Consider the following 24959-nt stretch of genomic DNA (forward strand, 5'->3'; position numbering starts at 1 on the left):
CGTGGTTCCGGACCTGTGAGTGCGTGCTTCCTTCCAGTGTTTGATTCTTGTGTATGACCCGGCCTGTCTGACTCCCATTCTGGTGTTGACTCCTGCCTGCTTTTGGACTATGTGGATTTCTGGACTCCTGACCTTGGCTTGTATGACTACCTGTTCTGGGTCCTGACCTTGGCTTGTTCTACGACCACCCGCTTGTCTTATGTTTTGGATTCTTGTTATTATTTTATTTTAATAAACATTTTGACCAGTACCTTTTTGCCTCCGTCCTGATTCACTGGTACCCTGACAGCCGATAATGAAAAAAGCAGTGGACAAACAAGTTTTTCATTAACTTTTATGTCATTCTATCAATACTTATCGTATTTGGTCGATTATAAGACGAGGTTTTTTTCTCTGAAAAATACCCCTCGTCTTATAATCGGGGTCGACTTATAATCAGACCGCAAATAGGTCTGACTATGAGACTAAGATCCAGATTCCCCACAACGCTGCAGGGGACCTGGATCCTCCTGTCTCCCCCCCAAAACTTAACGGTGCTTCTGAGCCAGAGTGGCATATAGGGGTATAAGGCATTTCTGGAGGCAGAGTGGCACATAGGGGGATGCCTGTAGTCACAATTTAGTGCCACTGATCCTTTTTGATAAAATATGCAGATTGGAATAGAGTAAATAACACAAAACCTTCACTTTTCCTCTCACTGATTTATGAGCCTTCAAAGTTTTGTCCTCTGCAGTGACAAATTTAGGATAGTGTTTTATCCTGTTTCTGGATAAGTAAAAATGAAATAGTTCTATTTATTCCTACACTAAGTAAAGTGCCAGGAAACAGATGATCAAATAGACAACAGGACAGGCTCTGCCACACCGACACCCAAACACACACACACCAGGACGGGCTCTGCCATACCGACACCCAGACACGCACACCTGGACAGGCTGTGCCACACCGACACCCAGACACACACACCAGCATATAGGCTCTGCCACACCGACACCCAAACACACACACCAGGACAGGCTCTGCCACACAGACACCCAAACATACCCACCCACCCGGACAGGCTCTACCACACTTACACCCAGACACACACACCAGGACAGGCTCTACCACACTGACACCCAAACACACACACCAGGACAGTCTCTGCCACACCAACACCCAAACACACACACCAGGACAGGCTCTGCTATACCGACACCAGGATGGGTTAAGCTACACAAAGCATAAAAACATTCTTTCCACACTGCTTTGCTGTTTGTGTGTTTGCCTCCTTGTGTATTGATGCCCCAGCCAGGCCCCCCTTTAATATTAATGTACCCCCCTCACAACCTTGTGTATTACCCCATGTATCTTTGTGCCCCCAGCCAGCTCCCTTTGTGCGTTCATGCCCCCACACCCTTGTGTATTGATTTTTATGTAATGCCCCCAGCCAGCCTTCCTCCGTTGTGTATTAATGCCCCCACCCCCTTTTGTACTGGTTAGTTTAATGCCCCCCATATGAATTGTAAACACCCCCCCTTTTGTATCGATTTATATGTGATGCCCCAACCACCCTGTTGTGTGCTTATAACCCTCAGCTGGCCCCTTTTTGTATTATTTAATTGTTGCCCTACCCCTTGAATCTTTCACCCTAAGTATTTTTTTTAATTACTTTTTTTGCTGGCTTCCTTCCTGTGCAGACTGCTTTCCTCTGACATGCTATTCTGCCCATCACAAGGAACGTGAGCGTGTGAGCCCGCCCCCTTGAGCATCCCGTTGCTTCTTCAAAGGGACGGGGAGAAGAGCCTCACTAAGGCACTGGGGGGCATGGTGCCTGCACGCCGGCAGGTTCAAAATCATAAAGCGCAGGGGGCTGGACAACCATGAAATCTCCCGGTTTTCTGGTTGCCAGTCCGGCCTGCTCACGTGGGCCGCACCTCGAAGTCCGGCGGGCCGAATTTGGCCCCGCGGGCCGCACTTTGGACGCGCCTGATCTAGTATGTGCCCGATTATGTAACATGAGGATCTCTGATAGATTGCTCTCCAGATTATGATTTCAGCCATCCTTTGGTTTGTTGCGTATCATGCATTTTGCTGTTCTTTTGGCTGCCTTGAAATACTTAGTTTGCCAGTATCTCAGTTATTTCATATGTATATATCTTAGCATAGTCAGTTTTACTATTTGTTTTTTAATAAGTTTGTCTTTTTTTGATGTTTAATACATGGTAATATTAAAAGGACCAGTAAAATGAAAAACCGCAGACAGCAAGGTGTCTAGCTATGACCTTTATGGTCAAGTGATGCAGTAATTCTTACAGCAGTATGCAAAATGGATTATTGTCGAACTTGTAGTCAGATATACTATCGAATCTTACAACTCTGCTTAAGTTTTTTATTTTACTAACATGTGAAACTCTATTTCTGTCTTTATTTTCAGAATCCCCAGGAGCATCAAACCTACGTATTTCACGGATGGATAAGACTGCTGGCTCTGTTAAAGGTGGAGATGAGGTATACTTGCTTTGTGACAAAGTACAAAAAGGTAAATAGTTTTAGGTACATTTCTGTGTGTGTGTGTGTGTGTGTATGTATGTGTATATATATTATATATATATATATATATAATTTCATGTGACAACACTGAAGAAATGACACTCTGCTACAATGTAAAGTAGGGAGTGTACAGCCTGTATAACAATGTAAATGTGCTGTCCCCTCAAAATAACTCAACACACAGCCGTTAATGTCTAAACCTTGGCAACAAAAGTGAGTACACCCCTAAGTGGAAATGTCCAAATTGGGCCCAAAGTGTCAATATTTTGTGTGGCCACCATTATTTCCCAGCACTGCCTTAACCCTTTTGGGCATGGAGTTCACCAGAGCTTCACAGGCTGCCACTGGACAACATCACGGAGCTGGTGGATGTTAGAGACCTTGCGCTCCCCCACCTTCCGTTTGAGGATGCCCCACAGATGCTCAATAGGGTTTAGGTCTGGAGACATGCAAGGCAGTGGTCGTCTTGGAGGTGTGTTTGGGGTCGTTATCATGTTGGAATACTGCCCTGCGGCCCAGTCTCCTGAGGGAAGGGATCATGCTCTGCTTCAGTATGTCACAGTACATGTTGGCATTCATGGTTCCCTCAATGAACTGTAGCTCCCCAGTGCCGGCAGCACTCATGCAGGGCCAGACCATGACACTCCCACCGCCATGCTTGACTGTAGGCAAGACACACTTGTCTTTGTACTCCTTACCTGGTTGCCGCCACACACGCTCGACACTGATTCAGATAAATTTATCATGGTCTCATCGGACAACAGGACATGGTTCCAGTAATCCATGTCCTTAGTCTGCTTGTCTTCAGCAAACTGTTTGCGGGCTTTGTTGTCCATCATCTTTAGAAGAGGCTTCCTTCTGGGACAACAGCCATGCAGTGTGCAGCGTATGATCTGAGCACTGACAGGCTGGCCCCCCACCCCTTCAACATCTGCAGCAATGCTGGCAGCACTCATACGTCTATTTCCCAAAGACAACCTTTGCATATGACGCTGGGCACGTCCGCTCAAATTCTTTGGTCGACCATGGCGATGCCTGTTCTTAGTGGAACCTGTCCTGTGAAACCACTGTATGGTCGTGCCCACCGTGCTGCAGCTCAGTTTCAGGGTCTTGGCAATCTTCTTATGGCCTAGGCCATCTTTTATGTTGAGCAACAATTGATTTTATCAAATCCTCAGAGAGTTCTTTACCATGAGGTGCCGTGTTGAACCTCCAGTGACCACTATGAGATTTACACTGTTATACAGGCTGTACACTCACTACTTTACATTGTAGCAGAGTGTCATTTCTTGAGTGTTGTCACATGAAAAGATATAATAAAATATTTACAAAAATGGGAGGGGTGTACTCACTTTTGTGAGATACTAATATATATATACATTAAGGATATACCCACTCCTTCAGGGTTTTTTGTTAGCGCTTGCGGGGTGTTTCATTGGCGCTTGGGGGGGCGTCTCCCTTACACTTCTTGTTGCTGATGCTTGTGCATTTCACTGCACCTCGTCTAGTCTCTCACATCCCTGGGGGTCTCTCTCTGTGCCTCCTGACATTCTCGTTCAGCATCCGCTCCCTCCTCTGTCTTCAGACTGGGTAAGCACTTTCCTTTCCTTTTCATCTGCTATTCTCGGCATGGGCAGCAGCTGTGCAGGGAGGGAGAGAGGCTCGTTTTTTACTGGTTTCATGTACAGGGAGTGAGAGAGGCTTGTTTTGATAGAGCTGCTTAGCATCTCTACTCATGTGCAGGGTGGGAGGGTTTAAGTGCGCTTACTAAAAAAAAAAAAATCTCCCTACATTCAGTTATACGTTCTGTCACACTAAATCACAAACTTCCCCTCAACACTATGAAATCACACACGCCGGCCATACAACATAAGTTTTCCCTACCTCACTCCGATTGCCCTTCCCTTCTTAGCGCACATTCCAATCCCGAACAGAAGTTGAGAAGAACCTTTAAGCCCTTGGAAATGATATCACAGTTAACACATCCTTTATTAATAAAGCCTACTCTACTGCTACATTCAGCATTGGTTAATTTATTTGGCCCCTATCCTACCTACTAGGAAGGTGTTTCCAGGGTCAAGGCACATTTCAGACCCACTGGACGTTCACTTTTGTTTTACCCCTACTACAAATGTAAAGGCTGTTTTCACCCTGTATTTGTGGGAGTACAAGGGAGGTATTTATACCCCCTTCAGGGCCCACCAATCCAGGGTGTTTTAACACCTTTCCCAACCGCCCTCCCTCAGTTTACTATTTTTGCTCCCCTCGGTCTCTCTTCTCTACATTCTCTCTTTAATTTCCCTCTTCCTTCTACTTTCCAAAAGGTAGGCCCCTAACCTACCTACTAAGGGGGGTGTTTTCAGGGTCTGGGCACATTTCAGACCCACTAGACATTCACCCCTACCACAAATATGTATATGTTTGTAAATATACATGAAGACAAATTTTGAAGATCTGAAAAGAACCAATGCTTTGAAAATATATACCGTATTTGCTCGAATATAAGCAAATCCTCTGAAAACTACCCCTCGTCTTATATTCGAGGTTGTTTTATAATCTGACCCCCAGCGACGACTCCTCTCTGGCAGCCAGTGAACGTTTGTGCGATGCGCATAGACAACCTCCGCTGCTGCCCGGTACTTCCGCTGGGGGTTCTATGATGGAGCACCCGTGTGACATGACCTTCTGGTACTCCACCATAGAGGACCCAGTGGAAATACCGGGCAGCAGCAGAGGTTGTCTGCGCGCAGCGTGCTGGCGTTCACTGGCTGCCAGAGAGGAGGATCCCCTGCAGCGCTGCCAGTGAACATCTGCCAGACAACTTCCGATGCTACCCGGCACTTCCGCTGGCGCTTCTATGATGGAGTGCCGGCATGACATGACCTTCCAGTGCTCAGTCATAAAAGCCCCGGCAGAAGTGCCTGGTAGCAGCAGAGGTTGTCTACGCACATGGCACAGATGTTCACTGTTTGCCCACACCAGGGGGTCTGAAGTACAGGGGACAAGTCTGGGAATGCATTGGTAAGTCTTGGGGGGCAGAGTGACATATAGGGGGGTATAAGGCATATATCAGGGAGGCAGATCGGCAAATAGGGGGTATAGGGCATACCTAGGGGGCAGAGTGGCAAATCATGGAGGCAAAGTGGCATGTTAGGGGTATAAGGCATATCAGGGCAGATGTGCATAACTGGGGGGGCAGGTTGGAAAATAAAAGAAAAAAAAAACAAAACAATACATGCATTTTTCTCAATCATAGTTTTTTATTAAATATGAAAAAATTTGAATATTTACTAGTAAAACTTTTTTTCCTATAGTGTAGACTTAAAGTTAGGCTTTTTTCTTTTTTTTCCCAAATTAATATTCACATTTTGGGGGGTCGTCTACATTTAGACCAACCAGAGCTTTACAGAGTGGTTTTCCAACCACCACTGTACAGAATTGGTCAGTACTGTTTTGCTACAGTGGCACAATTAACATAACAATTACTGTTTCTGTTAGGGTAAAGAACTCCATATTTACAGGCTGCCATTAATTACAGCCACGTTTTGAGTACATATTGTATCAGCATATAAGCACTTGCGTAAATCCCAATTCACAAAGCAATCTCTTTCTGACAGATGACATAGAAGTGAGGTTCTATGAAGATGACGAAAATGGATGGCAGGCATTTGGTGACTTTTCACCAACTGATGTTCATAAACAGGTATTGTGTTGCACTTCGCTCTGCGTACCCAATGAGATACAGTCTCTAGATTATAGTGAAAGCCAACCTTTTCTGTAACAGGTGTAGAAAAATAAATTCCTTTTTAGATGTTAATGTGAATAAAGTAATGGTGTGTAACTTTCGTAGATGGATATCCCTTGTGCTGAAGGGTTTGACTCTCTGGCTATATTTTAAAGAAATCTATAGTTTTATAAACGTAAGCCTAGATGCAGGAGCTTCATAATTTGTCAGATACACTAATGAGTATTTTTGTGTAGTATGCCATTGTGTTCCGGACACCTCCATACCACAAGCTGAAGATTGACCGTCCTGTGACAGTATTTTTGCAGCTGAAACGCAAACGTGGAGGAGATGTCAGTGATTCCAAACAGTTCACATATTATCCCCTGGAACAAGGTAAGGAGTCCCTAGTTTTATTATCGAATGAAAGATACCTTTATAGGGTTTTCTAGAGGTTCACATTGTACATTCCCCTTTTAAAGATAAAGAAGAAGTGGAGAGGAAGAGAAGGAAAGAGATTCCAACATTTAGCCCTTTCTTTGATGGTGGTGCTGGTGGAGCATCTGGGAGCTTTGGGCAAGGAGGAGGTAATTAAAAGTCGATTCAACATTGCGATAATTTTGCAGAATCACCCCCTACATTTGCAAGGAAGACACAATTAAAATTTAAGGAGCCAATGCAACTATTTTTAAGGAGCCAATTCAACTATTTTATGCGTTAAAGTGCATGCGATGGCTGGACAATCCCTTTATGAATATGGCTATTATGCTCTAAGTAACATTTTGGAAAATAAAAAATTGCAACGGTTTCTCTGTGTATAACATAGTCCATTTGCTGCTCATGTCACCCAACCTGTGTAGCAGGCGTTCATGCTCATGGCAAGATGATGTGCTACAAATTTAAATCATTAACCTAGTTGTAAGGGACAAGAAGCGTGAGGGATAGTGAATGTGGGGTGTCAGTGTCTGCATATGCATGCACATTAGTAGGTACCAGGTTAAAAAAAAAAAAAAGTGAAATGCTACCTGAATTGCTTCGCAGATCCCTAAAAAGGGTATTACAGACCCTTTATTATTTAAAATATGACCAAGCTTCAAACTGTTATTTTTGTATTCCATGGAACATTAGGGAACAATATCAATTACCTGTACCAAGGAGGAACTGGTTTCTACACAAGTTTAAATTCTGGGGGTGTGTACCATAGTGGCGGCCACATGATGAAAAATTCCTTGTTAACACATGGTACTGAGAAAGTAGATGAGGTGTCGGCTTCTGGGTCATCATCAGAAACATCTCCATCTCATCAGAGAGAAGCTCAGTACAATGACGTTATTCAGCAAGGTATGCATTTGTGTTTATAGTGTATATGTGTATATGTTTTGTATTTTTTACATTATTATAAAAGAAATTCTTAAGAAACATGTTAGTTTGTTCATATGCTTGTAGTAAAAGATAGCAACTTGAGGATGTTTTCACTCACTCGTCGCATGTCAAGGGCCTTGTTGGATTATGCTGGCACCTCAGATCCGCGGATGTTACTGGCAGCACAGAGACATCTGATAGCGATCCAAGATGAAAATGGAGACACGTAAGGTTTTCCTTTTCTAAATTTTACAGTTTCTGTTTATTTTGCTATCACAGTACTTGCACTGGTGGATCACTATGAATCAATAATAATATATACTTATTAAATGAGTAGTGAACTATTTAATAGGGCATGACGTATGTTGGCTGACTAAATAATAGACTGTTCCCTAGAATTGTTGCTTACATTATGCAATTTTTAACAGAAACCTACACTGTTAACAGTCCTTACAGTGAATTCTTTAGTGAATATCATAGCCCTGTTTACCATTCCACAAATAGTAGGTCGCGGCCCAAGACCAGACTATGACCAATCTTCTTTTTGGATTTTTGCCTTTAGCAATATCTTTTCTGCCCATTGCTGTCTTTTTTCCTTCTGTTCTATTCTTTCCTCTCTTTTTTTCAATTTCTTTTGCTCTATTTTTAAACCTCACTTGCTGACAGCTTTTCCCCTGTTTTATTTCCTTTTTTATCTTGCTTGTCTGCCTTTTACATTTTCATCCTCTTTCTAACTTCTATTCTGCTAACACCCACCCAAACACACATACATACTGGCACACAAACACACACAGACATATTATGACCACTTACAGGTGAAGTGAATAGCACTGATAATATTTTTATCATGGCTCCTGTCAGTGTGTGGGATATATTAGGCAGCAAATGTTGATGCATTAGAAGCTGGAAAAATAGGGAAAGTGTAAGGATCAGAGTGTCTGGGCCACATTCTAATGGCTAGACGACTGGTTCATAGCATCTCCAAAACTCTTGTGGGGTGTTTCTGGTCTGCAGTGGTGCAGTATGTATCAAAAGTGGTCCAAGTAAAGAAAACGAGTGAACCGGCGACTTGGTCATGGGGTCCATCATTGATGCATGTGAGGGGGGTGAAGGCTGACCCATGTGGTCAAATACAACAGACAAACTACTGCAGCTCAAATTGCTGAAAAAGTTAATGCAATTTGAGGGGGAGGAGTGGCTGAACACAAATCCCAAATTGTTTCTGTACTTGTACATACCCTGAGAAAGAAATCTACTATATACTATGTGCACAATTATTAGACAAGTGAGTATTTTGACCATATCATTTTCATGCATATTTTCCAACTCCAAGCTGTATAAACTTGGATGCTTATTGGATTAAAGCATATCAGGTGATGTATTTGTAAAATGAGCGAGGTGGTGGCCTAAGGAGATGAACACCATATGTCAAAGTGAGCATTATTATTAGGCAGCTTCATTTTCTCAAGTAAAATGGGCAGAAAAAGAGATTTAGCTGACTCTGTAAGGTCAAAAATTGTAAAAAGTCTTTCAGAGGAATGCTAAGATATTGCGGCGTGATTACAGAACCATCAAACGTTTCGTTGCAAGAAACGTGTTGATAATAAAATGGCAAATTAACTCCCTGAGATTTGAGAAGAATCAAACATAAAGCTACCAGGAACCTATTATCATCCAGTGCTGTCATAGTCAGAACTACAACCTACCAGGAACACGTACAAGGTGTTCAGTGGTTAGAGACATGGCCACGTATGGAAGGCCACCACTGAACAAGACACATAGACTGATTTTCAAAGGTTTTATGGCGTGATCAGATGAGAGTGACTCTTGGCGGTCCAGATGGATGGGCCTGTGGCTGGATGAGTAAAGGGCACAGAGCTCCACTTTTACTCAGATACCAGCAAGGTGGAGGCGTCATGGGCTGAAATTATCAAATATGAGCTAGTTAGACATTTTTGGGTTGAAGATGTACTCAAACTCAACTCCCAAACATATTGCCAGTTTTTTAAAGACACTTTCTTAAAGCAGTGGAACCGGAAAAAGTCTGCACCTTTCGAGAAGACCATGATTTTTATGCATGACATGGGCCCCCTTCCTCACCTGACCTAAACCCTATTGAGAACTTGTGGGCCCTTCTTAAACGGCAGATTTAAGCTGAAGGAAAACAGTACACGTCTCTGAACATTGTCTGGGAGGCTGTGATTGCTGCCGCGCAAAAAGTTGGTCGTCAACAGATCAAGAAACTGACAGACTTCGTGAACGGAAGGCTTATGACTGTTATTGAAAAGAAGGGTGGCTGGTTTGAGATGACAGAAAGGTAACAGTAACTCAAATAACTACTCGTTACAACCAAGTTATGCAGAATACCATCTCTGATCGCACAACACATCGAACCTTGAAGCAGATGGACTACAGCAGCAGAAGACCACTCCTGTCTGCTAAGAACAGGAAGCTGAGGTTACAATTCACATATCAAAATTGGACAACGGAAGGCTGGAAGATCGTTGCCTGGTGTCAGGGTTCCACCCTGCCAGCCTGGACTATGCAATAATTATTGTCATCTCTGCCTGCAGCCACTAGTGGCTACCCTTCCCTCTCAGCAGCACCTCTTTCTAATTACTAAGTACAGCTGAGCCACATTACCTGACAAGCCCTGCCCTTGTATACTTGCTCTGCCCTTCAGTTTGGGCCTTTGCATTGTTTGGCTTTGGTTCCTGTTGGTCTGCTTGCAGCTAAACCTCTGTGTACTTCATTCTGATCTCCTGTGTAGGGCCTTGGCTACGTTCACGATCCAGCTTTGTGTATCAGACCCCGCTGTGTGCCAGACTCACCTACTTGTCCAAGCTGTGTGCCCTGCCTGAGTGCTTCCAGTCTTGTGCCCTGCCACTCTGAGTTCCCCTGTCCTCGCTTCTGTTCTGTTCCCCTGTCCTCGCTACTGTTCTGTTCCCCTGTCCTTGCTACAGTTCTGTTCCCCTGTCATTACATTACATTTATTTATAAAGCGCCGACCGATTCCGCAGCGCTGTTACATTCATTAGAACAATTTATAAACACATACAATAACAAACTGGTGCAAAGGAGAAAAGGGCCCTACTCTTGCGAGCTTACAATCTAGTCTGTTTGAGGGGAGTGAGACAATAGGAGAGGACTGCTTGGATGGGGATGAGTTGATCTGGTTGTGATGTGTTGAAGCTGTTTGCTCCAATGGCTTTGACTAGGATGATGGTTGGGAGCACTGTAAAGGAATGTTGTACGCTTCCCTGAACAAGTGGGTTTTCAGAGAGGTTTTGAAAGTCGCGTATGAGGCAAAAAGTCTGACGTCTGACAGGGAAGGGAATTCCACAGGAGGGGAGCGGTGCGGGTAATATCTTGAATACGGGAGTGGGAAGAGGTAACAGTAGAAGAAAGCCGCAAGTCGTGAGAGGAGTGAAGAGGGCGTGTAGGGGTGTATTTGGATAGGAGGATAGAGATGTAAGGGGGTGTGGAGTTGTTGAGGGCTCTATAGCTCAGGGTTAGAAGTTTAAATTTGATTCTGAAGGGTATGGGGAGCCAATGAAGTGATTGGCATAGTGGAGCAGCTGATGAGGAGTGGAGGCAAAGAAAGATTAATCTAGCTGCAGTGTTGAGGATGGATTGAAGCGGGAGAGGGGGAGACCAGTTAGTAGGCAGTTGCAATAATCCATGCTGTCCTCGCCACAGTTCTCCTATCCTTGCTACAGTTCCCCTGTCCTCGCTACAGTTCCCCTCTCCTCGCTACAGTTCCCCTTTATTCTTTGAGTCCAGTCCTGCTTTTTTTTTCTGTTGTGTGCCTCATAACTGCTCTTATTCTCACCCCCAGGCCCTTGCATCTTGCCATCATTCATGCGAAGAGTTCTGTCATCCATGAGTTGTTGCAAATTATTTTAAGCATTCCCAATCAACAGATTGTCAATATGAGCAACCACCTGCACCAGGTATGAAGTTTACTTATAGCACACCTCTGTCTTTTGTTCTTTATTAATGTGATTCAGTTAGCTGATCCTGGCACCTATTCCTTGTTGAGAGAGGAGGCAAACCTGACCACAGGTGTTGAAGGTTTAAATATTTTCTTTGCATTATATATTGTGTCCTTCAATGTAGTAAACAAAATAAAGACATTACCCTTAAGTCAAATATAATGACAGAAAAACCATCTGGTCTTCACATGTTTGCCTGCTGTTAGACCTAAAACTTTACTTGGTGGGGACCTTCACAGAAATATATTTTTCTCCTTTTCCTTTAATATGTCAATATTTGCCAATGGTAAAACAATTGCAACCTTTCTGTTGAGTTACATTATAACCTAAAAAACCACAAAGCTTTTTATGCTGTCTTGGTGGATGGTTCTTCAACTTTAATAATCCTCTAAACCACACAGATATATGTTCATGGTGTGGCATGGGTTTAATATGCTCTATCCAGGAGCTTTTTGAATAGGCTTCATCTTGCTCTGGACTCTCTGGTCTTTGTGGGTTCTCAAACCCCATTTTGTCCATTCCATATGTTTCATCGTTGTAAGCTATTCCATAAAATTCAATGTGCCTACCTATCTTTTACATTTTATAACAGTATGTCTAGGTATCCAGGTATTTTGCTGTTGGAGTAATAAACATCCAGTATGCACTATATGCAGTATAGCCACTGTTTGTTCCTTTGAGGATATGAAGCTATCTGGTTGTTTCTGTACGCATAGTTAAATTACCTTGACGTTCTTCTATCTCGTTGTACTCAGACCCCTCTGCACCTCTGTGTGATCACCCAGCAGTATACGATTGTGGATGCATTGATGAAAACTGGGGCTGATCCCACTATTCTGGATCGTTATGGGAACTCATTGCTGCATCTAGCTGTACAAGCTGGAGATGATACGATGCTCAAACTCCTACTGAACTATTCATCTGTGAGCCATACAAATTTGCTGGAAAGTCCAGATTATCATGGTACGTATGACACTGGTCATTTTAAGACATTAAGCCTTTCATTATTAAACCATATGAACGCTTATTTTCTAAGGCCGTAAATAGTAAAGCCTACATCAAGGTGTTCCAATTGTAGATTAGAGGGCAACCACTCAAGCTAGAACTCTACTACCAGGCAGTAAGTTGTGGGGTATATGCCATTTTTCAGAAGCTAAGTAATAAATAAAGGGCTGATGATATCCTTTTACCAGATTGGCTGCCAAGATGCTAAATGTACAGTCGTGTGAAAAAAGTACACCCTCTTTGAACTGAGCTGGCGCCAGATTTAAAAAGCCAGAAATCCGTCTCTCAAGCACCCTGTTGTGGTCCTTCATGCCGCATCGTTTCTAGTGCTTCTGAATCTTTGCTTTTTGACCCTTTACCTGCCTGACTACTCTCTGGATTGTAATATGTACCTCTGCCTGGATTTTTGTGTACCAGTTCGGCTTGTCTGATTACCCGCTTTGTGTCTTGACCCTCGGCTTATACGACTACCTGCTTCATGTACTGACCCTGCTATCCTGACCTTCCTTTCAGAATTAACCCCTTCAGTTCTGAGCTGCCTGTGTGTTTTCCTTGGACTTATTATATCACTTTGCCTTTATACTCAGTGCCTATATCTACCTGCCCGCACTAAGGCCACCTTGCTGTTGGGATCATCTAAGTCCTGGTTGTCCGCTACTAAGGGCCCTTCTCTTGGTAGCGGTAGACTGGGCTGAAGAACTTCCGCAGTGAGTGCCGTCTGTGGGAGTGGTCATGACAATAACAACCTTTTTTATTCAACAAAAATAAAGCCAAAATGGAGACGCCATGTGTGCCCCCTTACTGCTTCCATAGGAACTAACATGCTAAGTAGATGCTAAGCAGATAATGCTAATCAAATGCCCCTAATTATTAGCTGATCATTAGCAAGTATTACCTCTATAAAAGCCGAAGTTTTAGCAGTTTGCTGGTCTGGAGCATTCAGAGATGTGTAAACACAAGGAGGAAAGACATCAAACAATGACCTCAGAGCAATTGTTGCTGCACATCAATCTGGGAATGGTTATACGATTTCCAAACAATTGTAAAGTCCAACATTCTACAGTAAGAAAGATTAGTCAAAAGTGGAAAACCATTCAAGACAGTTGCCGCTCATCCCAGGAATGGACATCTCAGCAAATTCACCCCAACCCCAAACTGTGACATGCTCAGAGAAATTGAAAAAACCCAAGAGTTACATCTCAGACTCTACAGGCCTTAGTTAGCATGTTAAAGTTCAATTAGAAAAAAAACCAACAAGTATAGTTTGTTTTTAAGGGTTGCCAGGAAAAAGCCTCTTCTTTCCAAAAAGAACATGGCTTAGGTCCTTTGGACAGACAAGATCAAAGCCATAATGCCAAAACCAAACAGCGTATCAGCACAAAAACCTCATACCAATTGTCAAGCATGGTGGAGGAGGGGTGATGATTCAGGCTTGCTTTGCAGCCACAGGACCTGGGAAACTTGAAGTCATTGAGTTGACCTTAAACTCCTGTATAACAAAGTATTCTAGAGTCAAATGTGTGGCCATCTGTCCAACAGCTAAAACTTGGGTCGTGCATCAGGGCAATTATCCCAAGGACACAAACAAATCTACAACAGAATGGCTGAAAAAGAAAACAATCAAAGTGGCCCATTCAAAGTCGAGACCTCAACCTGATTGAAATGCTGTGCTGGGACCTTAAGAGAGCTGTGCATAAACAAATGCCTGCAAGCCTAAATGAACAGAGGCAACGTTGTAGAAAAGATTGGGCCAATATTCCTCCACAACAATGTGAGAGATTGATAACATTGATGTTCTATGCATTCAGATCTACAGCCCCTTATTTTCAGATTTTTAGATATAAAATATAAAACCATTTTTATAATTATTTAAATTTATTGAGGCTATATCACTATAAGTCAACATTGTTGTGACATGTCAAGCCTGACCTAAGTAAAAGCAGTATACCTGTATTGTGTGCGTTACATAAATAGCACATGTTTTTTGTGTAGGTTTATTTCCAGTTCACTGGGCAGTGAAGAGAAAAAATGAGAAATGTTTGGAGCTGCTTGTGGCAAACGGTGCTAATGTTAACGCCGCAGAGAGGAAGAGTGGAAGATCCCCTTTGCATATAGCTGTGGAAATGGACAACCTCAACATTGCCACACTTTTAGTTAAGAAGGTAATAAAAACACCCAAGTACCCAAACGTATTATACCAAACAGTGCTTCTCAGTGATTCACTTCTATTGCATAAATGTGTGCAAATCATTTTATATTTACTGTGAATTTACAATCTGTGTCTTACTGAAGTTTCCTTTTATTTTTCTTTACAGTTAAAAGCTGATGTCAATTTTAAGACATTTGCAGGGAACACACCACTGCATCTGGCTGCCAGTCTTGGTTCACCAGTGCTCACCAGGATGCTTATCAATGCAGGTGTGTATAGGTTATATCACAGGCTTTCCACAGTCTCTTGCACTCATCCAAATGTTTCTTCTAGATAAACAAACTTTCCGATTCTGTGGCTTTTGCTTTTTGTTTTGTAATGTAGTATTGGGCAATTTTGTGAAAACGTTATGACTCCAATTTAATGATGTGGGGGGAAAAGCTGTTCTATTCCTCAGCAATTCTTAAACGGCTGTGAGAGCCAATCAGATTAAACCAATAACAAAAAGTGATGAGGTAGAATAAAAGAAAATCACATGCTGAGCATACAAGATATCTCCTAACACTATCAGATAATATTATTATATCAGTATATTTATAATACTCCTGTCTTCTAAATAACTTTTGTTGAGTAAAAAGTATGTTGTGAAATAAGACGTTCAATCCTGGTGCTCTGTTACTGTGTAAGAATATTTGGCTGCTAATATTTACAGCTTGTTAGCTCTAGTACCATTCAGCCAAGGAACACATACCAGTGTATCTGTAAAGATCTCTATGGCTAACACAGTACAACCCTATACTATTTATATCTATACCTAAATCTGTAGTCACATTTTAAAAGTAGCAGTTATATATTGCATATATACAAATTATATGCAGCACAGTAAAACAATTGCATTAAACTTACGTACATTTTTAACAATTTAATCTTTAACATGCTTTGTCCTTCCCTTTGGCACTGTTTCGAGTACAGACAAAAAAATATTGAATTGAATATTAATTATTTTTGTTCTGACTTTTTAAGGCCATATGAAAAATTATTAGTTGTAGTAAAGCGGAATTAATACACTGAAACCCCACTTACATCTTGTTTATGATTATTCAATATACAGGCAGTATGATTGAGTAATAATGGATTTCATTTTGTGAGTTTATGCATTCCACACAATACAGGGCATGCCATGGGTTGGTCACCATGTGGTCACTGTTACTTTGCCCTTTACCTATAAAATATTTAAAAAATTCACGTAATACTGACTTGGGCTAAGCCCAAGTCAGTATAACGCGAATCATTGGAAAGAAACCAGTTAAAACTTAACTTTTAATTTAATACTATTTCTCTAGGAGTCCATTTAAACTAATTTACTATTACTACTATTAACTTTATCATTAATAATTCAATAGAATGTCAGTTTTACTACCAGGTTTGGAAAAGACTCTAAGAATGAGTAGTTTATACCTGCTTGTTGGAAAAACTTGACACTTGTCTCTAACTGGTTGTTAACTTTGTCAGGGGAGCTGAAAACTTCCATTTTTTTTTTTTTATTTTTTTTTGGAAGGTTGTAAAGTCACTTCCCCCATTGGCCCAATTGCTTTGTTTGTCTGTAATTCAGACACCCCCATCTAAGGAGCAAAATACTTTGTTAGTACCCTCAGTAGAGTATATGTAAATAAATTAAGTGCCCCCAAACTGATTATGTATGGCAGTCACCAAGATGCCTATATGATAAAGTGCTCAGTTAACTGATTAATATATTTTGCACTTTATCTCAGAGGAAAATTTAAATTAAGGTAAGTATGTTATATACTTTAAGAGCACTAGGTTAATATCACTCCTACATAGTCAGCTAGAACTATTTATGTAGTTGATGATTTCTTACACATTGTTTTTTCTCTGCACAGGGGCAAATGTTCTCTTAGAAAATGACGAGCCTGTGGCAGTATATCCATGTGGTAGTAATGGCACATACAGTGATTCTGACATACGAATGGATACTGATTCTGACCACCAGGGGGATAGTGATTCAGACACAAATGTCTCTATGGACTCAGATGATGATCACACCTGCAAACAGACGGAGACAAGAACACAGTGTGCAGTAAAAAGGCGACATGTGGGGCATACACCACTTGACTTAACCAGAAGTGAAAAGGTATGACTTTCTATTCATCTCCTATTCAACTATATTGTATTCTATCATCTCAAACAAAGTGCATAATGAATATTAATCTAGAAATCAGGTCACCAAAAAGAATAGTCCATTATATGTACATAATTTAGTTTGAGCACGTTTTCTGCTGTTTCTAGATAAATTAGTGACTTCATTTAGGTTGGTAGAACACTATGGTAGACTTATACAAACATACTGAGATCCTAGAAAAGAAGGGTGTCGGGGGGATAGAGGTAAAGGGATTTGGCTTCCAAAGAGGGAAATGTGCCTTCTAAACAAGAACACTTGGGGGGTATACTACATTTATTTCAGATGGAAGTATTGTAGAATTAGTTACATAATATTGTTTACCCTGCAACAACACCATCCTACCTTAATTCAGTGCATTGTAACCGATGGCAATATTGTTCTAATATTAGTGACCATAACACTGGAGAGACATTCACAAATCCAAACTAGTAGAGGCTCTATCAAAACACTGAATTTTAACCCCTTAAGGACAATGGGCGGTCCCTAAACCCATTGAAAACAATGCATTTTGAGCCCGTACATATATGGGCTTTGTCATTAAGGGGTTAAGAAAGCCAACTTCCACCGGGCATCCCTGCAGCCAATTAAAAAGGATGAATTCTTTGGGGAAGAAACACAGACAATAAGCGGTTTATCGTCAAACTAATATTAACCCCTTGATGACAATTAAAGTGCTTGGCACGTCATGGGTTTAAACATGCCTAGAAAACAATCAACCAGGACTAGTCATATTCACCATATCAAAAGGCTATATGCTGTGCCCAGCAGTTGAAAAGTAGTTGAGTAAGCTGAGCAAATGTTGCTTTGTCAGCAAGACAAAAAAGTCAGGGGTCCTGTTTCATCGCTCCTAGGGGCATTTCAAACTGCCACATGCTGCCTCTAGGCGGCACCTAGTCAAATAAGAGTTCCCAGGTACTGCAACCAACCATACAGGATTTTTTTTACAAGGATTTTTTTTTTTTAACTTTGTTTATTATGATGTCAAATATAGCAGAAAAATACAAGAAGAATCGTCGTTTTCTCACACATGTCAGTAGCGTAATGTTGAACAGTTTCATAACCGTGACTGTCAGCAGAGAAAACAGTGTAAAGAATGCCATCAACCACTCTTTTTCCAATTTTCCATATCCAAAACAAAACACACTTAACAAAAGAAAAGGAATTCCGCCATATAACCATCTGGACACGGGGAATTATTATTATTCAGAGAGCTATTAACCAGCGTAAATTCTCTATCCACAATCGGGCACCCCTTTGCTGCGCCGTCAATCGTTTTAGATTAGCGCAGTTCAACAAGTCCAATCCCGCATCAAGATCATCGGGATCAGCCCTATACAACTGCTCAAAATGCTGTCGGAAACTCTCCCACAGGACATGCAGAGCAGTGATCAGCTTGTTTTGGGAGGATCTAATATGGGAGATAGTAATCCTAGCTTGCTTGGGTTTAGCCAGGGATGCCATTAAGCACCCTGGTTTGTTTCCCCATCTAAAGAATTAGTTTTTTGTGTAATCATGCTGAAGCTGGGCCTGTTGGTGAAGGAAAGTGTCCAGGATTTGCTTAAGGTGGATGCATTTATCCTTATTATCCTGGGATTGATCAGCCTGTGTCTTGTTCTCATAGAGGACGTAAAACTGTTCCTTCCATAACTTTTTAGCATTAGTCACATAAGAAATTAAGTGTCCCGGAGAACCACCTTTGCCACCAAAACGGGAGTATCAGTGTGCTCTATATTATGATCTTTAAAGTTGTTGCATGCACTTTCTAAAAATCCCTTAAAATCATGCCTAGCTGTCAAATAAGAGAAGTACCGATAACAAGTGTACAGATGCTATGGGAGCAAAAAAGAGGGACATCTCAATGGGTGCATAATCGGAAATCAGTATGCTATGAATTATCGCGTGCCCGAGGCTGCAGGGAAAGTAGAAAGTAGTCAATAAGTGTCATGGTATTATGTACCCCAGAGAGAAAAGTGAACTCTCTACTGGTCAGATTCCGTGTCCTCCAGGGAGGTGGAAATATTTTAAAAGAGGCATCATTAGGAACGTTGGGGGCATATACATTCAGTATAAAGAACCTTTCCTCTCCCAACGAAATATCGAACACTATATTATATAATATCGTGTATGTAAATGAGAGGTTTGACTAGTTGTGTACATGGGCAACTAAGATAAACTACTCAGGAAAAAGTTTTACATTTTAAACAACTGAAAGACTGTGCACAAGGCCAGTAGAATCCCTAGTTTTGTCACCAATATGTATCAATGAAGAATGAGAAAGATATAAGGATAATATTTTGTGTTGTCCACAAATTAGAGGTTTAGATGGTAGTGTAAGTAGGCAATTGTCTTAATCAACTAAACTCTGCTCAGGAACAGAACAGTGTACAATAAACAAATTGTGTGCAAGCAAAGTCACATGCCTAACTTTTATTTTTGTGTTGACCAAAAAGCAGATTTTCTGCACTAAAATAAACTATTTTATATTGTTTCATGAAATAATAATTATGTATATTATAGCCACCATTTAGTATGAAAAAAATAAAAAATGTGGGAACATTTTAGAAAAAAGGCCTATAAAAGTCACCTATAAAAACTATATATAGCCAGTATATGAGAAAAATAAATATTTTGGTATTTGTTCTAATTTTGGAAACGCCTTGTATGCCTGGTATTTCCATTTACATTGATCAGCCATAACATTAAGATCATTGTTAATGACACTGATAATATTGTTATCATGGCACCTGTCTGTAGGTGGAATATATCAGGCAGCAAGTGAACATTTCATCAAAAGTGCAAGGAGGGGAAAAACTGGTGACAGGGTCACTGGCGGCCAAGGCTCATTGATGCACATGGGGGCCAAGGCTGGCTCGTGTGCACAACAGACAAGCTACTGTAGCTCAAATTGCTAAAAAAGTTAATGTTGGTTCTTATAGAAAGGTGTCAGAACACACAGTGGTAGCAGCAGACCAGTCATGATGCCCATGCTGACCCATGTCTGCTGCCAAAAGCATGTGAGAATAAGAACTGGACCTGGGAGCAGTGGAAGAAGGTGGTCTAATGAATCACATTTTCTTTTACATCAAGTGGATGGCCAGGTGTGCTTTGCTTACCTGGAGAACACATGGCTCCAGGATACAGCAAAAAGGGGGGCCTACACAATATTAAGTCCCCCTTTTTTGGCTGATCAGTGTATTTTGGTAGCTACAGGGTAAAATATGAATAATGCACGTTTTCCAAACAAGATTTTTTTTAATCCCAGGGGTTTTGGGTATTTTGTCATTTTTGCGCTATGTCGGTTCAGCGATTATTCTATGTTCCTACGGATAGTGTACCCATGTAAACTATATATTGTTTTTTCAAAGAGAGATAAAGCTTTCTTTTGATACCATAGTTGGATGATTAGCTGAAAATTTAGAATGAGAAATTTGGTAACAACTAGCAAAAATTAGAAAACCCCAAAATATTTTTAAAATTTTCCCTCTGAATCCTCACAGAATTAGGTAAAGTGATGGAAAATCCCCTCCAAGTTTATCAATTCAGGTGTCCGCTGCAAAAAGGGCGGGACGTACTGGTACGTCCATTGTGGATTCTTGGGATGTGTTTTTTGGACGTACAGGTGCATCCATAGGGGACTGAAGGGGTTAAAATGTGATATAAAAAAATAAAGTATTTTTTTTTATTAATTTGACATCCCAAAATATTTTACTAGGGACATTTTAATACTTTTTTTTAACCATTTACGCACCAATGTTCCCCAAGCATTGCAGTAAAATGTATTTTTTTCCCATTTTATACAAATACAGTATACAAAAATGCCCCACATGCATGGGTAAGGTATGTTTTTCTGATGTTGAAGGTTCAAAATTGGACCATGCGTATTACAGTTTTCAAACTTGGAATTTTTACAGATTACTTTACTGGACCCATGTTTTTTTGAGGCATGGTAGAGGTCCCATATTTCAATGTAACCCCATAGAATATATTCCCTAAAGGTGCACCCCTTAAAGAATTTAACGACACACTACTTACCTTTCAAAGTGGCCCACTGCAACAACAAATCTAGAGGGAACACAGAATTGTGAGTTTTTTGTTCTACTTTTTGACATACCAGTGCACAGTCTACCTGAAACAAAGAAGGAAAATACATAAAAATAATATCCCACTTCTCCTGTGCATCTACATACCACTTATGCTCGCAATCTCTGTTCCAGTTCATGCCAAAGGTGTTCAATAGGGTTGAGGTTAGGGCTCAGTGCGGGCCAGTCAAGTTCTTCCACACTAAACTTATCCAACCATGTCTTTATAGACCTCCAAAATATTATCTTCCCAGAAGAGTCGATACTGTCATAGCTGCATAGGGGGGACCAACTACATATTAATGTAGTTTAGAATGTGATGTCTGAAATTTCCTGTTGGTGTAAAGGTCAGGTGTCCCAATAACTTTGTCCATATAGTTTATTTCCATCTTTGTTTCCAGGTTACAGCTGAGGCAGCTAACAATTATTTTAGTACAAGTGCATATAAAACTTAATTACAACTTGTGTTGCTTGTAAACCGACTGATCCACTAAAAATGTCTGCCTACTCTTCACTTGTTTTATTATTGCCATGAGCCTAATAAAAAAAATCTGTTATGTTTTCCTTGACACTTCTAGGTGCAGTTGTGCATTTCTTTTAGTATGTATCTGGTCCCCTCCTTTTACCAGGTGAAATCACATTTCAGATTGTAAAAGTGGACTTATTGTTTGTTAGACATAAAAATAATGCTTAAAATAATGATTCATTTTCTCTGAAATGGACTTTAATTGAAACCTAGTTTTGTGGGTTTTTTTTTGCTTTTAAGGTGCGGGAGATCTTGTCCAAACATGGATCTATGAAGCCAAAGGGGCCTGAACCAGGTAATATATGGCATACACTTTAATCGGCTGTGACTCAATCCTTTGTGATTTGTTTCCATTCCAAATACTGTAACCCAAATACTGTCTACAAGTTTCTTCTGGGAGATCTAATAAATAATATTCATGGTACAAAATTCACAAAAGATTAAAATCCACAACAATAACACCACAAAGCAAAACTTTGATTTGGTTATGATTGTAATTGGTTTACTAATTTATTCATCACAGGGGCATTGCCATATAATCATCTCAGGTTGTCTTCATGTTTGGCATTAATGGTAGAATCTGATTTGACTTTGTTTACATTTTAGAAAATGTCCTCTGTTTGGAAAACAATATTGTACAGCGTCTCGAAAAGCTGTTAAACGAAGGTCATGCTGGTGCCGACTGGACTGAACTTGCCACACGACTGAGCCTTCACAGCTTTGTTGACACTTACCAAAACAGTTCTTCCCCTACAGAGTGTCTTCTACGCAGTTACGAGGTGTGTCTTCATCCCAGTATATTCTGATTTTGAGAGAGAGAGTGTTGGTTTATTAATAGCTGGAAGATTTTTAAACATTCATTCTTCTTCATTTCTTTAGCTTGCTGGTGGAAAACTTAAAAAATTGATTACAACTTTAGAATCCATGGGACTTAATGAGGGTGTTAAGCTGCTGCGTAAATCTGAAACCCTCACCAAGAAGAAGGATTCAAGTACTCTGTCAGGTAGAGGATTCACAATATTTGGTGGTTTCAAAACTAAAACAAAGCTGTTCCCTGTAAGAGACTGAATACATTAATACTGAGTAGTCTAGCAGAAAAAAATTAAATGCTGTGGAAAGCTTGGGGCCAAGCAGGTTTGGGTCCAAGTTTGCGGTTTCTGTTTGAAAGACATGAGGGTGCCAAAATGTACCTGTTTTTAGATAACGCTAAACTACTGAAATGGGATGTCTCGCCTGCATGTAGACATTTCATCATTTTGGTAAAGTACACAACATTTTAAATTAAACCTGTAATTTGTATATTCGTACCAAATATTTTGAAGTTTTCTTTTGCTTCACAACAATAACACCACGAAGCAAAACTTTGATTTGGTTATGATTGTATTTGATTTGGTTTACTAATTCATTCATCACAGGGGCATATAATCCTCTCAGGTTGTCTTCATGTTGTTTGGCAATTGATATTTCATTTTGTAAGCCCTACAGCTCCCAGAAGAATTAACCCCTTTGTGACAATGGATGATTTTACTTTTTGTACCCTTCTTGACAATGGCTGTTTTTACATTTCTGCGCTGCTTGTGTTTAGCTGTAATTGTATTCTTTCCCGTTTATTGAACCCATGCAAGTTATATATTGTTTGTTTTTTTCAGGACAAGAAGGGCTTTCTTTAGATGTTGTTGTTTTGATTGTATCATATTATTTACTATAAAAAGTATAAAATATGGTGAACATTTTTGAAAAAAATGACTTTTTCTAACTTTTACTTTAATTTTTTTTTACTCATCTATAAAAGCTAATGAAAAAAACTGCTAAATAGATTCTACTATTTGTCCTAAGTTTAAAAATGCCCAATGTTTTTTTTGCCTTTTCTGCACGTTATGGGGCAATAGGCACTGGCATCTCCAGCTTTCATATTTAACGGGGGCACATGGAGGGACAGATCAAAGTTGGGGGGGGGCAATTATAAAACGCTACATATACACACACCCATATATATATATATTAGTATTTGCTCGATTATAAGACAACCCCCCAAAATGTGAATATTAATTTAGGAAAAAAAGAGCCTGAATATAAGACTACCCTATAAAAAAAGGTTTACTAGTAAATATTCACATGTAAACAATTTTTTCATATTTAATAAAAACTATGATTTTTTGTTTTTATTTTCTTTTATTTGCCAACCTGCCCCCCCAGTTTTGCACATCTGCCCCCCCAGATATGCCACTCTGCCCCCCTATGTGACTCTGCCTCCCTGATATTCTTTTTAACACCTATATGCTACTCTGCCATCAGAAAGCCATCACATGAGAAGATATAATAAAATATTTACAAAAATGTGAGGGGTGTACTTTTGTGAGATATTGTATATTGGCAGCAGGGTCTAATATTAATATATATTACCATATATTATATATCTTAGTTTGATATACAGTTTAAAGGGTCGATTAACAACGCGCTCTGTTCTATTGATTAACAACTATCTATATATTAGAGTATTTAAGGCCCTAGTCTTATTATATATGCTTATCTGCTATTGGTTTTTTTAGGAGGTATACGATTAGCTGCTATGTGTTCGGGTTTCCGGCCTGACGACTCAATTCTTCACCATTTACCTTCTTAGAGTGGAAGATGGTGTTATTTAGCCGTGGGTGGGGTTTAGTACCACGGTATGTTGAGATAGATAACCAGTGGACAAGGTTAATTAAGTTTAAGAGAACTGATAATGTTCTAGTCTTTTATTTAATGTTTGTTGAAAATGTATGTATGTTTTGTCAGCTATTCGGGATGCACAAAGAAGGGAATATAGAGGCTCGGAGATTCCGGGATTATGGTTAAAATACTTTCAATTAATACCCAGGGTTTGAATTCTCCCACTTAGCGCTCAATAGTGTTTGATTTACTTAGAAAAGAAAAAGCCCAGATCGTTTTTTTACAAGAGACCCACTGGAAAAAATCGGATAATATGAGATTCATTCCTGAAAGATATACCCATAAGATTTGCTCGTCACTAGAAAGTTATAGAAAAAGAGGAGTGGCAATTCTTATTAGTAATGAATTAGACGCTAAAATTATCTATCAAGAAATTGATCAAGAGGCAAGGGTCATAATAGTAATAATGGAAATGCAAGGTGAAATCTATACTTTGATTAATATCTATGCCCCTAATGGCTCTTCTAATAGTTTCTTTAGAAGCTTATTTGAAAAGATTATAAGAATTAAACAAGGAAAACTATTATTTGCGGGAGACTTTAATTGAATTATAGAGCCAGCGCTGGATAAGAAAACAAATAAAGTTCAGACTATAGATAAAAACATAAAAACACAGGCACTCCAATTTAAAAAAAAAAAATAAGGAACTATGGCCTATTGGATCTATGGCGGATT

General features: G+C 40.3%; 1 protein-coding gene across 2 annotated transcripts in view; it reads left to right on the forward strand.

The window, feature by feature from the left end:
- Nucleotides 1-24959, forward strand: part of NFKB2 (nuclear factor kappa B subunit 2) — a 69141-nt gene that overhangs the window by 39402 nt on the left and 4780 nt on the right. For both annotated transcript variants that reach the window (XM_053450929.1, XM_053450930.1), the window contains 14 exons: nucleotides 2417-2521; nucleotides 6150-6235; nucleotides 6514-6652; nucleotides 6739-6843; nucleotides 7385-7597; nucleotides 7703-7844; nucleotides 11457-11571; nucleotides 12369-12576; nucleotides 14611-14780; nucleotides 14934-15036; nucleotides 16669-16919; nucleotides 21813-21867; nucleotides 22179-22351; nucleotides 22452-22575. In XM_053450929.1, coding sequence (XP_053306904.1) covers nucleotides 2417-2521; nucleotides 6150-6235; nucleotides 6514-6652; nucleotides 6739-6843; nucleotides 7385-7597; nucleotides 7703-7844; nucleotides 11457-11571; nucleotides 12369-12576; nucleotides 14611-14780; nucleotides 14934-15036; nucleotides 16669-16919; nucleotides 21813-21867; nucleotides 22179-22351; nucleotides 22452-22575 — 1989 coding nt within the window. The remainder of the gene's footprint in view (nucleotides 1-2416; nucleotides 2522-6149; nucleotides 6236-6513; nucleotides 6653-6738; nucleotides 6844-7384; nucleotides 7598-7702; nucleotides 7845-11456; nucleotides 11572-12368; nucleotides 12577-14610; nucleotides 14781-14933; nucleotides 15037-16668; nucleotides 16920-21812; nucleotides 21868-22178; nucleotides 22352-22451; nucleotides 22576-24959) is intronic.

This window comes from Spea bombifrons, chromosome 11 (assembly GCF_027358695.1).
Source record: "Spea bombifrons isolate aSpeBom1 chromosome 11, aSpeBom1.2.pri, whole genome shotgun sequence".
Lineage (NCBI taxonomy): Eukaryota > Metazoa > Chordata > Amphibia > Anura > Pelobatidae > Spea > Spea bombifrons.